A 15,254-nucleotide genomic window follows, 5' to 3' on the forward strand; every position below is an offset into this window, starting at 1 on the left:
CAGTGAACATATTGACACCACAGGTGTTATACTATTGGGTGGTGAAGAAAGAATAATTACATTTATACCACTAAACTGTTGTTTTAACTAGTGTTGAGCAAGTAGTTAACTAGTACTGTCCCTTACTCGGATATTCGTTACAAGTAGCGGGCACAATGTAAGTCAATGGGAAATACTCGCTAAGTAGCGAGTAACCCGAAAGCTGTACTATTTGCTACTTGCACGAAAAGTACGGCTTTCGGGTTACTCGCTATTTAGTGTTGCAGGGGTCTCGATCGCTTAGAAGAGGAGTACGCCCACTCTCCCAACCTCCTAAATGCATTTCCTGTGACAGCCGTAGCTCAGCTATCACATAAGCCGAAGTCCAAGCCGCGATAAGGCTATGTGCCCACGTTGCGTATTTGCATGCATTTACACTGCGTATTGCACTGCAGCGTAACTGCAAGCGTCCTGTGTCCCCTGCACAATCTATGAAGATTGTGCATAATCCGTGCCCACGTGGCGTTTTGGAACGCAGCGATTTGCATGCTGCCAAATCGCTGCGTTCTAAAAAGCAACATGTCACTTCTTTGGTGCGCTCTGCATGCTGTCTCCATTCTGTCTATAGGGAGAGGCAGCATCCAGAGCGCACGAATTCTGCAGTCACCAAAGTTTCAGAACGGAGCTTTTCAGCTGCGCTCTGAAGCGGACATGCAGTGACTTTTATGCTGTGGTGCAGAGTGCACACACGTGGGCACATAGCCTTACGCAAGAACAGCTCACATGCCTACCCTATACATCATAGGTCGAGAACACCTTGCCAATCATGACATATGGAATACATCATAGGTTGTAAAGAGGTTAAAGGGAATATGTCAGCAGGATTTCACACCACAAACTGTTCATAAGTGCATGTAGCTCTTTAATAGACAAGTCCAGCAATACCTTTACAGAGTCAGACTGTTCCTTTGTTACTGAGAAATCAGTGTTTGAATTGATATGCAAATGAGACTAAAGAACTATTTGTAGTTCTCAATCTTCTGTCACTCCAGTTCATCCTGCTCCTTTGCTTGAAGTCACATGGCACAGAGGCTGTCAATCAATCAGGAGACGGCGCTGGGCAGGGAATAGAGCTAGAGTGACAGGGGCTTCAGATCTACAAATAGCTCTTCAGCCTCATTTGCATATCAAGGTTACTCAGTAAAGGCCCAGTCACACTAAACAACTTACCAGCGATCCCAACAACGATCAAACCTGATAGGGATCGCTGGTAAGTTGCTAGGAGGTTGCTGGTGAGATGTCACACTGCGACGCTCCAGCGATCCCACCAGCAACCTAACCTGGCAGGGATCGCTGGAGCGTGGCTACACGAGTTGCTGGTGAGCTCACCAGCAACCAGTGTCCCAGCCCCCAGCCAGCAGCGCCGCGTGGAAGATGCTGCGCTTGGTAACTAAGGTAAATATCGGGTAACCAACCCGATATTTACCTTGGTTACCAGTGCACGCAGCTACACGTGCAAAGAGCAGGGAGCAGCGCACACCGCTTAGCGCTGGCTCCCTGCTCTCCTAGTTACAGCACACATCGGGTTAATTACCCGATGTGTGCTGCAGCTACATGTGCACAGAGCAGGAGCCGGCACTGACAGTGAGAGCGGCGGAGGCTGGTAACAAAGGTAAATATCGGGTAACCAAGGACAGGGCTTCTTGGTTACCCGATGTTTACATTGGTTACCAGCCTCCGCAGAAGCCAGCTCCTGCTGCCTGCACATTTAGTTGTTGCTGTCTCGCTGTCACACACAGCGATCTGTGCTTCACAGCGGGACAGCAACAACTAAAAAATGGCCCAGGACATTCAGCAACAACCAACGACCTCACAGCAGGGGCCAGGTTGTTGCTGGATGTCACACACAGCAACATCGCTAGCAACGTCACAAAAGTTGTTCGTTAGCAGCGATGTTGCTAGCGATGTTGCTTAGTGTGACGGGGCCTTAACAGGGGAATTGACTGGCCATGTAAAGGTATTGCTTTCCTTGTCTTTGAAAGAGCTACCGTACATGCGCATATAAATAGTTTGGGGGGGGGGGGGATCCTGCTTATGGATTCCCTTTAAGAATGAGGCATTATTGCTTTTGCCAGCCATAGCAAGAACTGTTCAGCAGTACAGTAGTTGCAAATTCAGCTCTTTCTTATCACTCATCTTTATGATTATTTCAGGGAAGGAGCAAGAAATTAGCCAGATAGAGGAGTCACTGGACGTAAGTGTGATAGAATCTGTGAAAAGGGGGCACCAACTGTGAGAGAGACTGCTCTTTATGGCCCCCATCTACATAAGAGGTTTTAGGAACATTTTGTGTGAAGAGGGGCCTTTGGAGGTAATCTGTGAGAGAGATAGGGGACTAAAAAGTGTGGGGTTCTGGGAGGGTAATAAAGCTCAGTTTGTTTTATTTCTGTTTTCATATAAACATACATCACTGTGCCTGTGGACTAAAGATTACTAAGAGAGGACAACGCCTGTATCTTTTTTTCTGACCTTGACCACCATGGTATATTGTTATTAATTCGTCTACTGCCTCACATCCCTGGGAAGTTACAATATAACCTCTTAACTACTATGGCAAATTATTAAGAATTACACACTAATATTTACTTGCACTGTTTTGGACCGTTGCCCAATTCAGATGGTGCAGCGCGAAGTTCTTGCTATGTTTTACTGATTTGTGGTTATGTACAAGCAGAACATACCAGATGACTGGACACTGTTAATCAAGCTATTTTGGTCACTTAGTGACTCCGATTCACTTTTCAACCTTCACAAAGTTATATTTGACAGAGTAATACTATCTTCAAAGACGTGAGAGTGATGAGGCAGAGCAGGTGTCTGGCAGGTCGCGCATAAAATGTACCAGTCTGCGGAGCAGACATTTAATCCTGTCAAAGGCGACTGACCGGAAATGACACAGACATCCTCTCTGAAATCTAAGAAGGTGTTACAATTTCCGAATACTTCACCAAAAGCCCATAGGATGAAATCATAGCCGGATACTTCCACACACATCCTGAAGGTTACTGTACCTGGACCTGCTCCTTTAATTTGAGGATGAATTTCCCTGCTCCCTTCCATTTGCTTTGTGCCTGGAAGACACATTCATGGTCAGACAGGACCCTCTGAGATATTTTTGTGGTTGATGACTTCTTGTTTGATGAGTCTTTGGTCACCTCCTCCAGGAGGACATAGTCGCTCGGGTTAGGGTTGTTTAGGATGGTGTATGAATATTTGGCCTTGGTTAGGGCCTATGATAAGAATAGAAATGAATGTTACCGATACCATTAGCATAGATTAGTTGTGGTTTGTACGGCGCTGCAGAAATAGATACAAAGGATGGAGTATTAGTGTGAGATCTCCCTGAATGTTGGCAGAGGCGAGACACTTCATTTACCTGCTGGATAACGTCTTGTGCTGTGCTGAATCGTAAAGCTCGTATAACTGTGCGCGGCTGTTCTGGAGAAACATCATGCACCTGGACAAAGAAGCTGTCATCATCCGGAGTGACAGGCAGCTCCTTTTCTTCCTTTTCTTCCACAGATACATTTTTGTCATTTAGACTCTACAGAAACATGAAAGTAACAATTCTGTTGCAAAAATCCATCAACATAGTAAAGCTTTTTGTATTTTTGGAGAACCTCTAAAATGGGACTCTCAAGCACAGAGAACCCCCAATTAACAGCTTTGACATATGATCAGTTTGGTGGAGATCTCCCTCATCAAGTCATCCTAAACTTTTCCACACAGATTAGACTATTATTGTCTGAACATGACAATTTCGCTGACGCCATCTAATGTACTTAGGTAATTTAGTCTATGTTTCGGTGACATTCTTATGGCCAATAGGATTATAAAAAGGGTGAAATGGGTTTCTTTTCCAGTGAGGTAGGATTCCGCCAAAGGGGACTGGGAGCAACTTACTCCCCTTCCCTCATCCCACATGTGTATATGTAAGGACAGTAAGAAAACCTGACCGGTAAATGGCAGATATTGAACATTTATAGCCACAATAAATTAGTGTAGGGAGCCTCTTCTACCACCCTGATCACCTCCCACGCTGGAGAATTTAGTCTGTATTTTAAGGGTTAACTATCAATGCAATGAACCCCATGTGAAACTGCAAAAAATAAAGTGCCCATTCAACAACTAAAAAAGTCACAATTTTTTAAATATTTCTAAGGATAATGATAGAGATTTAAAAAAAAAAAAAGACTACTTTATCTTTTACCATTCCGCCCAAATTATATATACAGAAATAATCAGATAATATGGTCATATAAAAATATAAGACATCTAATAACTGGATTCATATTTTTAATAATGTAATCATTTTCAGGCAAAACTACTACATTGTGTTATAGTGCGGTACCTTGCACCATGAGCGATGTCTAAGCAAGTGATACATGGCACCGGAATCAAAGAGAATCCCCGGACTGCACTTGGATTATACCGTGCATCAGTTTGGTGCGGAGTGTTCCTCTAATTCAGGGGTGGGGAACCTTTTTAATGCCGAGGGCCATTTGGAATTTTCTACCAACCTTCGGGGGCCGCACAAAACTATCAACTTAAAATTACCCTGCTATACTTAGTCAAACAATTAACTCATCATGGCGGCTGAAGCTTCTTGTTTTTGGTGCGGCTATATTATTCAATATTGATCTTATTGCTTCTCACAACTGTTTTTCCACGTTTGTGTCAGCTGGGACTGCTGTAAATACATCACAGGAGATGCTGAGGGCATATACATCACAGGAGATGCTGAGGGCATATACATCACAGGAGATGCTGAGGGCATATACATCACAGGAGATGCTGAGGGCATATACATCACAGGAGATGCTGAGGGCATATACATCACAGGAGATGCTGAGGGCATATACATCACTGGGGAGGGCTGGAAGGAATATACATTGCTGGGAGGACTAGACATCACTGGGGAGGGCTGGGAGGACTAGACATCACTGGGGAGGGCTAGGAGGACTAGACATCACTGGGGAGGGCTGGGAGGACTAGACATCACTGTGGAGGGCTGGGAGGACTAGACATCACTGGGGAGGGCTGGGAGGACTAGACATCACTGGGGAGGGCTAGGAGGACTAGACATCACTGGGGAGGGCTGGGAGGACTAGACATCACTGTGGAGGGCTGGGAGGACTAGACATCACTGTGGAGGACTGGGAGGACTAGACATCACTGGGGAGGGCTGGGAGGACTAGACATCACTGGGGAGGGCTGGGAGGACTAGACATCACTGGGGAGGGCTGGGAAGACTAGACATCACTGGGGAGGGCTGGGAGGACTAGACATCACTGGGAAGGGCTGGGAGGACTAGACATCACTGGGGAGGGCTAGGAGGACTAGACATCACTGGGGAGGGCTGGGAGGACTAGACATCACTGGGGAGGGCTGGGAGGACTAGACATCACTGTGGAGGACTGGGAGGACTAGACATCACTGGGGAGGGCTGGGAGGACTAGACATCACTGGGGAGGGCTGGGAGGACTAGACATCACTGGGGAGGGCTGGGAGGACTAGACATCACTGGGGAGGGCTGGGAGGACTAGACATCACTGGGGAGGGCTGGGAGGACTAGACATCACTGGGGAGGGCTGCGAGGACTAGACATCACTGTGGAGGGCTGCGAGGACTAGACATCACTGGGGAGGGCTGCGAGGACTAGACATTACTGGGGAGGGCTGCGAGGACTAGACATCACTGGGGAGGGCTGCGAGGACTAGACATCACTGTGGAGGGCTGCGAGGACTAGACATCACTGGGGAGGGCTGCGAGGACTAGACATCACTGGGGAGGGCTGCGAGGACTAGACATCACTGTGGAGGGCTGCGAGGACTAGACATCACTGGGGAGGGCTGCGAGGACTAGACATCACTGGGGAGGGCTGCGAGGACTAGACATCACTGGGGAGGGCTGCGAGGACTAGACATCACTGGGGAGGGCTGGGAGGACTAGACATCACTGGGGAGGGCTGCGAGGACTAGACATCACTGGGGAGGGCTGGGAGGACTAGACATCACTGTGGAGGGCTGGGAGGACTAGACATCACTGTGGAGGGCTGGGAGGACTAGACATCACTGTGGAGGACTGGGAGGACTAGACATCACTGGGGAGGACTGGGAGGACTAGACATCACTGGGGAGGGCTGGGAGGACTAGACATCACTGGGGAGGGCTGGGAGGACTAGACATCACTGGGGAGGGCTGGGAGGACTAGACATCACTGGGGAGGGCTGGGAGGACTAGACATCACTGGGGAGGGCTGGGAGGACTAGACATCACTGTGGAGGGCTGGGAGGACTAGACATCACTGTGGAGGGCTGGGAGGACTAGACATCACTGTGGAGGGCTGGGAGGACTAGACATCACTGGGGAGGGCTGGGAGGACTAGACATCACTGGGGAGGGCTGGGAGGACTAGACATCACTGGGGAGGGCTGGGAGGACTAGACATCACTGGGGAGGGCTGCGAGGACTAGACATCACTGGGGAGGGCTGCGAGGACTAGACATCACTGGGGAGGGCTGCGAGGACTAGACATCACTGGGGAGGGCTGCGAGGACTAGACATCACTGGGGAGGGCTGGGAGGACTAGACATCACTGTGGAGGGCTGGGAGGACTAGACATCACTGTGGAGGGCTGGGAGGACTAGACATCACTGGGGAGGGCTGGGAGGACTAGACATCACTGGGGAGGGCTGGGAGGACTAGACATCACTGGGGAGGGCTGGGAGGACTAGACATCACTGGGGAGGGCTGGGAGGACTAGACATCACTGGGGAGGGCTGGGAGGACTAGACATCACTGGGGAGGGCTGCGAGGACTAGACATCACTGGGGAGGGCTGCGAGGACTAGACATCACTGGGGAGGGCTGGGAGGACTAGACATCACTGGGGAGGATTATATATCACTGGGGAGGATTATATATCACTGGGGAGGATTATATATCACTGGGGAGGATTATATATCACTGGGGAGGATTATATATCACTGGGGAGGATTATATATCACTGGGGAGGATTATATATCACTTGGGAGGGCTGGGAGAAATATAAGGACATTGCTAGGGGTTCTGACATACCAGGGGGGCACAGGCAGCAGTGTGGAGGCCGCAGGGGCATAGGCAGCAGTGTGGAGGCGACAGGGGCACAGGCTGCCGTGGGGAGGCCACAGGGGGACAGGCTGCCGTGGGGAGGCCACAGGGGGACAGGCTGCCGTGGGGGAGAGTGAGGAGCACAGGCTGCCGTGGGGGAGAGTGAGGAGGACGGGACACTGCACGGAGCACAGGCTGCAGTGGGAATGCACAAGGAGGACGGGACGCTGCACGGAGCACAGGCTGCAGTGGGGATGTGCAGGGGCACACACAGGCATGGGAGCACAAACACACCTGTCGGACGCTGAGGTAGTAGCTTCTCTTCTGTGGAAAAAGAGCGAGTTGAGCGCTTACTCCACCCACAAAGTACGTCCTCACGCTAGCATAAGGACGTAAGCCATACAGGGTTTAAAGGGCCAGCAGCAAGCAAGACGCTGCTGCCTCCCGAGCTCTGTGGACTGTGGAATGTGCCCGGGGGCCGCAGAAAAGGTCATGGCGGGCCGCATACGGCCCGCGGGCCGGAGGTTCCCCACCCCTGCTCTAATTCCTTTTCATCAGCATTCGCTTTTCCCCTGACTGTCCCCATTGCACACATAATTTTTCCTTTATACTTTCCACACTTCAGTCAGCCAGACTCTTATCTCTCATATGCTATTTTTAAGTACATTTTATGATTTTTCTACATCAACAGCTAATTCATTTTCAAAGAAAACATACTTCTTCTTGAGTTTTGAGAATAATTCTTCCCACATATCCTTCTTCTGGAAACCAGCTATTCAGAATCTGCAGGATGTCTTCTTCTGGGCCCAGCACCCTTTGAAATGGCAATTTCTTGCATTCATTCTTGTCTTTTGATATAAAACATTTTTCTTCCATTAAGAAATAATCCTTGCTTGTTTCCGATCTGTTTTTAGTAGCCAGAATCTGTGCACAAAAAAAAGAAAACAATGTTTTCACAATATTTTGTCTGGGACCAATTTATTTATGGCTTTTCTGAACCTCAGATACCATTTGTAGTCACAAATTGTCTGTTCTTTGTGGCTGGGTCTAAAGTCTAGAGAAGTTATCAGTGGGTGCTCTCGTCCGCTGACCCGGCCGCCTTTAGAAAGACAGCATGGCCCAGGGCTCATCCCAACTGAAAGCCCGACCTCCAATTAATCACAATATTAAAACTTTATTGGATCCCCAAACAATTAACGGTATATGGCACATAACCAGCAAAACCACAGAATGTAACCGGCAACAGTTTCTCACCCTTCCGCTGGCTCATTAGAATGCCGTGCCTAAGCTTTCAGGGCTACTTAATCCAAACCAGTAGCACCCCGCTTTCGGCAGGCACCCACCGAGAATGGAATAACACCAGATTTAGGAAGCTGGCTGAGGACCGCAAAGCCTGTAGTCAGGTGACTGTATTGTCCCAAGCTGTATTCCTTCCTTAGGTAGTCCTTGATATCTCAGCCTAATCCTTGCATTCGATGCTGAAGTGCATGTAGTGTTATAATCCAGGTTCGGCTATGGCTTGCCAACTGGATCCACAGATCCTAGATTGGTATCATGTAGCAAGAGTATACCCGGGTAATGGGCAGTCCTCCATCTTATATCCCTGAGCTCTCCATTCAGACCATTGGGGTCTTCACGATTGGTGGATAAGACTGGGCTCTTATTGGCTAAATTTCAAGCCGTATACAAAATATCCCTAGTAGTAATGGTCTTTGGCAGAGACGAGGGAGAGACAGCTAAGTTACATCGCATCTAGCAATACACATAGTAATACAGTGGGAGGTTTGCATAATTGATATGTCTGGGTATCTGACCTTCACTGGCCAAGGCAATTACATGAGTCAACAAGAACTTTAAGAGTCTTGTAGAAACAATAAGAGGCTTATCCCCCGTTTATAAACAAACTATCATCATGTCTGGCTGAATTTTAAGAAACTTAACCCATGCTAGGCACTGACAGAGTCCATGTCGTCACACCATTTAACCTCTTCATTACAGTATCATTCCCATCCATGTTTACTAGTACAGGTACTGCAGCTCAGTCGCGTTCATTTGAAAGGTACTGACCTACAATATTAAATACAGTTGCATACATATGTACAGTGCTTTTTTAGGTTTTCCAGGCTCACGTCCTAATCCCCGAGACCCTCACTGACCTTACACATTGGGGGTGCATTCACATATTATAGTTTTATGCAGTAATTATTGCAAATTTGTGGTAAAACCACAATATAATTGTGACATGCATATTATATATCTATCTATCTATCTATCTATCTATCTATCTATCTATCTATCTATCTATCTATATATATATATATATATTCACGGGGAGTCTGTCAGCCCAAACTGTCTGTATAAACTAAGCCCATAGCCTTAAGAACAAATAAGACTATAATACTCTAGTCACTGCCTTTGTTCTACATAAACAGAAGTTTAATCACATATTCTATTTTGTTTGGCCAAGAGGCTCATTGCACCATTTTGACCACTGGTTTTTCATGTCTCCGCCCCTTCACTGGTGATTGACGGCTGCCTTGTCAGGAGTGAGAAAGATAAAGCTCAGGCCATCCAGCGCTGAGAGGCAAGGAAATGCAAAGCTAGTGGGCGGAACAGAGCAGAATGCGCAGATCGATAGTCTGCAATAAGACCTTACTGCACATGCGCCACAACCAGAATGATGGCGCCTGCAGGAGATCTTGGGCGAGGAACCAGATAACAGAGAAGAGTGACCAGTCAGAGACACGAGGTCGAAGGTGAGAGAGGCCCGAGCGCTATAAGTGAAGACACAAGCTCTTTTAGTTCTAGGTATTGTGAAATATCCAGGAGGAGGAATAAAGTGATGGGGTATCAGATCTTGGATGGTGTAGACCAGGTACAGGACACTCCAGCTGACTTCATGACACTGATCAATCATTTCTGTATTTGCATGTTTTAGTATTCCAGCAGCCATTACTAGTAATACTGGAAATATATCATTATCTTGCTCCTCACTACGATGTAACATGATAAAGAGTAGGACAGAAGTTCACATACTGCACATAATACGGGGCTTTACTATATAAGGGAAAAAGAGACATAGAAACAATAAGACAAATTAGCCGGCCGATGGTGACAGCAGAAGGAGCCTCCCGAGAGATGTCACTGTACTTCAAGACATGGACACCGTCTAAACCCTGCTGTATCTCATAGACGCAGCATAATTTAGTCTGTAGGAGTTAAAATATATGGAATTACAGTGATTAATACATAACAGCTACAAGTGACGGGTGAGTCCAGCAGTTGTGTGACAGGTTCAGACCTTCTCACTGTTAAGACTTCATGTTACCGTTGCCAGGATGACTGCCAAAACATCAAGTCCTTGGCAGAACCATCAAGTATGCTAAAGGCTTTACTGGACATCCTTTTATCCAGCAACAAATGAAAACTCCTGATTTCACCCAGCAGAGATTGTATCACATATATTTAAAGGTTATGAAAAAGAAAATAAAATCATTTGTACTTTTAATTATACTTCAAGGAGTTACCTCTGCTCACCTGACTGCTTACCCTGCAGTTTTCCCATCCTTCCCGCAGCGGGCATGTCACCGCAGGCACTGATGCCAACATGACTGGACAACAAAGCCAACAAAATAGTGTCTGGTTCTGACGATCTCACTTTATCCTTCAAAATGACAATTTGCGAGCCTAACGCTGTAACAGAACCTGTCAGGATGATTTTACTGCAGAGACTAGTGGCATCGTTGCACAACAAGAACATGAGACACGTTTTGTATTAATTCGATGTTCCACCATTGAGAATTCAAGCTTTGAAGTCACATGCAGATTAGTTTACATGTGCATGTGCAGTGTGTCCACACACTCACAGTGCATCGGCCATCTCCGGGCACTACCAGGCTGATCTGGTTTTAAAGGGGTTCTCCAATAGAGGGCAACTCAGTGCCCCATAGAAAATTAATCGTTCCAGTGATGTTGGCGTTACCCTTTCCGGAAGGTGACATGACATTGTTTTGTCAAGTGACAGCTGCAGCCAATGAGCAGTTTCAGAATGGCTGCAGTCTTTACTATTTTGCTACAGTGGACGTCCAGGCTACATGCAGGTAATGGCCACTGATTGCCTGCAGCGCTCACATGACAGAATGTTATATGGACACCATGAAATCCTGCGGCGACATTACTGGACCGGCGCTGGTGAATCAGATGAGAATAGGGTTTTCTTATTTTACTCGGGGGACTTGGTCAGTTACTCAATGCTGGTATATTTGATTGCTATTAAACAAAAGTAGTTTTTATTTTTGGACCCATTAACCACATATCATCATCCTGGCAAGCTTCCCCTAAAGACAGGCCCCTATTTATCAGAGCGTGGCATGTAACAGAATTGCTCACAGTTCTCTCTGCCCCATTCTACTCCTAAAGGCGTCCTGTTTTAATCTATCATCACATGACACCTCGCTCAGTCTCCGTGTTCCCCTATCATATTTGCTATGTTCCTATATATTAATTCAGATGGGATTCAGTCTGGGAGCAAACAGGACAGAGAAGCAACATTTAAGAGGCAAGAAGTAGTTATTATGGGGGGAAAAAAGACTGTAATAAAATGGAAACTTACATTATCCAGCAGTTGTTTTGCCGTGGTGCCACTATTTATACTGAATATGGAGAATGGTTCTGGACCGGGAATTCCATGTACCGTCACTTTAAAAGTTGATTCTACTTTCTTGTCTTCAGAACTGAAAACCTTTACAAGAAAAGACACAATATACCAAACCTGATTTTACAATGCAAAGACCTTTAACTTACCGACAGCAGACAGAATATGGCCAAAAACCACCTAATAGTGGTGTTATAGGAGAAAGACAACCCCTTTCCAGCTGCCATATAGACTTCACAGAGGATGTCCCTTGCTTGATGCCCCTTGAACGATGAGGTTCTCACAAGGAGCCACTCTTGATTGCTTGATTGGGGGTTTGTGAAGTAGTGATGTTACCATAAATAGTAAAACCTCTCCAAAGGACAACTGGTAAGGGAAGACCACCCTCTTATCCAGACCAGATTTCTTGGGTCAGATTTGCAGTATCACCACAAGTTAGACAACTGGCCATCCTCTTTGGAACACCCCCCGCCCGCCATAGAAAACCCCATTTCAATGTAATTTTATGTGACTGTCTCACATAATTTACTATTTTTACATATGAAATAATTAGCTTCTCATAGACACTATCGCTGTCAAATATAATTTTTTTTTTTTTAATGTTATATCATATCATATAAAGACACATACGATTGGCACTACCACATGGGTTTACCAGTGGGAGCCCTAATCATGGGATTGCACAGCACTAAAGGGGGTTTTACACGGTAGCGATATTGCTAGCAATTTCTAGCGATATCGAGCGTGTAAATACCCGTCCCCGTCGCGCATGCGATTGTTTGTGATCGCTGCCGTAGCGAACATTATCGCTACGGCAGCGTCACACGTACTTACCTGGTCGGCGGCGTCGCTGTGACTGCCGAACAATCCCTCCTTCAAGGGGGAGGGACGTTCGGCATCACAGCGACGTCACTGCAACGTCACTACGCGGCCAGCCAATCAAAGCGGAGGGGCGGAGATGAGCAGGACGTAACATCCCGCCCACCTCCTTCCTTCCGCATTGGGGCCGGCGGCAGGTAAGGAGACGGTCCCGCTCCTGCGGTGTCACACATAGCGATGTGTGCTACCGCATGAGTGATGAACAACATGGATAAACAACTCTTACCGATTTTTGAGTTTGGGACGACCTCTCCATGGTGAACGATTTTCACCATTTTTGAGGTCGCTTAAGGTCACTGGTAAGTGTCACACGCTGCAATATCGTTAATAACGCCGGATGTGCGTCACTAACAACGTGACCCCGACGATAAAACATTAACGATATCGTAGCGTGTAAAGCCCCCTTTAGTATTCAAAAGCAGCCGAGCAATATGTAGCAAGGAATACAAATATGCAGCACTCATCATGATTATCATAATCATGATAAAATCTATGAAGCTACTTATTTAGTTTGCGTATAAAACGAGCGCAAGGCATTACAACTTAATGGTCAGCCGGTTGCCTCTGGCTGTTTTGAGCACACTGCACTTTCTCAAGATGCCTTGAGAAAGCACGGTGTGAGCGAAACAGCCAGAGGCAACCTACAGATCATTAGCAGTTGTACTGTCTGTAAATAAATAACTTCAAGGATTTTACCACCACCTGTTGGGTGCAACATATTTATCTTCCATGGTACGTGTTATGCCATATATTATTTTACACTTACAAAAAGTGCAATACTATCTGATGAAATAGGACACTCATAGAAAGGGTTAATTTGGCATATATTTTTCTATTCTGTTATCTATAACACTTTCACTAGGAAACCTGGAAACAGTATATAGCATAAACGCTGTTCATATGGCCACTAGAAGCTGACGGCACTTAATAGTTAAAACACATATTCACCTACCAAAGATGCTGGCAGACTACCACTCGGGATTTCTTCCATCCTTCTGCTATTAATGAACAAAGTGGATATCTCCAAAGACTCGTTATGTAAGTTGCGAAGCTGTAAATGTCTGTAGCCTGCAGATAAACGTAAAAGTGACACAAAACGTCACCACAAGAATAAAAACATTATCATTACTTGGAAAGATATAAGCTGAGAAATAATAAACGAGCACGCTTTCGTTGACCAAAACTAATAGATGTCTACACACAGGCAATACTTTTAAAACACAAGACACAAGAGTCTTTAAATTCACCAATAATTGAAAACACCCCATAGACATCATGATGCAAATGTATAAAACATTTTATTAGTAATAGTGCACAGGGTATTACAAAATTACAGAGCAATAATCAAAAAGAACCGGAATGGGTAGTGAAGGAAGAGGGGAGAGCCCCACGTGACCCAGGAAGTCAGTTTAATAGACGCAGGACCTGCCAAACAATCTAATGTGAGTAACAGCCAACTAGCCATAGGGGGCCCACATAGGAACCAATAATCCAAAGTGCCACTAGTCAATAACCCAAAACATAGACAATAGCCTTATGTTAGGTCATGCATCCGTATAACTAAGGCCTGTGTATGGGAACCTGACATGAAGGCCGGGGTATGCCATACAGCAGGGCTATAACCCCATAAACATCAGGGGTGCCCAGGCTGTATAGCTCAACCGACTAACTATGAGGCATGGAGGCTTACCCGTAAGGCAGACAGTCCACGGATCCTGAGGGACACGTGGGGACCGACGTCCCAACACGTGTTTCGTCCAATACTTCGTCGGGGGACGGTAATTAAAAAGTGTGAAGAGTGGAGTTTAAAAAGGGGAGCCAAATTGTCACTGGCACGCCCCCATTCCCCATGTGTGCTGTGGTGGGTGGCCGCTACGGAGCGCGCCGCGGCACAGTCTCGGCGGCCGGAAACCGGCTAGACGGGAACTTCCGGTGACGTCACCAATAGTACATCCGGTTTCCCTCCGCAACGAGCGTTACCACGGACGCGATCAGGCGGAAGCCACCACAGCACTACATAAGATGGACCAACACCTTGTGGAACCACCGGTTTAGCCACCAAAATCCCATCATCCACCATATGGTATCTAATGCATAGATATGTATTAGGCGAAGAATGGAAAAATCCCCTAGTAACCACTCAAAAAGGATTATATAACAGGATACATATGCATTATACATTGTTCGCATATATACACCACAGGTGGTTGCATACAAAAATGAAAATCCCCAATACTATCTATAGAGGAGATCCATTACAAGACACATACACATATGCATTATTCATATACAAACACCAGAAATGGTGCCAATGTGGAAGAAAAACAGAGGAAAAAAGGAAAAGAAGGAAGTTCTTCCGCCTCCACTATCCCCAAGAGCCTACCATCCATTTTGATCCAGAAGAAATGGAAGTCTATATGTGTTTACAGAACAACAGAGGATTGAGAGGTCACGAAATTGTGGCAGACAATATGGAAATGGATTGTCTGGAATTGTCTTTATGTTGAAACCAGCATGTATATTTTTGGTCCATGTTCCTATACTTATTCTTCCTTTGCAGACGTCTGCCTATCTTCCTTCTTTTCCTTTTTTC

At 46.4% G+C, this 15,254-nt stretch overlaps 1 protein-coding gene across 9 annotated transcripts in view; it reads right to left on the bottom strand.

Annotated features, from left to right (window-relative positions):
• The window catches only part of PLCE1 (phospholipase C epsilon 1), a 400,168-nt gene that overhangs the window by 12,533 nt on the left and 372,381 nt on the right, over positions 1-15,254 (bottom strand). For all 9 annotated transcript variants that reach the window (XM_075348768.1, XM_075348766.1, XM_075348765.1 and 6 more), the window contains 5 exons: positions 13,614-13,729; positions 11,741-11,869; positions 7,846-8,052; positions 3,416-3,583; positions 3,051-3,269 (listed from right to left, as the gene is read on the bottom strand). In XM_075348768.1, coding sequence (XP_075204883.1) covers positions 3,051-3,269; positions 3,416-3,583; positions 7,846-8,052; positions 11,741-11,869; positions 13,614-13,729 — 839 coding nt within the window. The remainder of the gene's footprint in view (positions 1-3,050; positions 3,270-3,415; positions 3,584-7,845; positions 8,053-11,740; positions 11,870-13,613; positions 13,730-15,254) is intronic.

The sequence above is a fragment of the Anomaloglossus baeobatrachus genome, chromosome 5, assembly GCF_048569485.1.
Source record: "Anomaloglossus baeobatrachus isolate aAnoBae1 chromosome 5, aAnoBae1.hap1, whole genome shotgun sequence".
NCBI classification, from domain to species: domain Eukaryota; kingdom Metazoa; phylum Chordata; class Amphibia; order Anura; family Aromobatidae; genus Anomaloglossus; species Anomaloglossus baeobatrachus.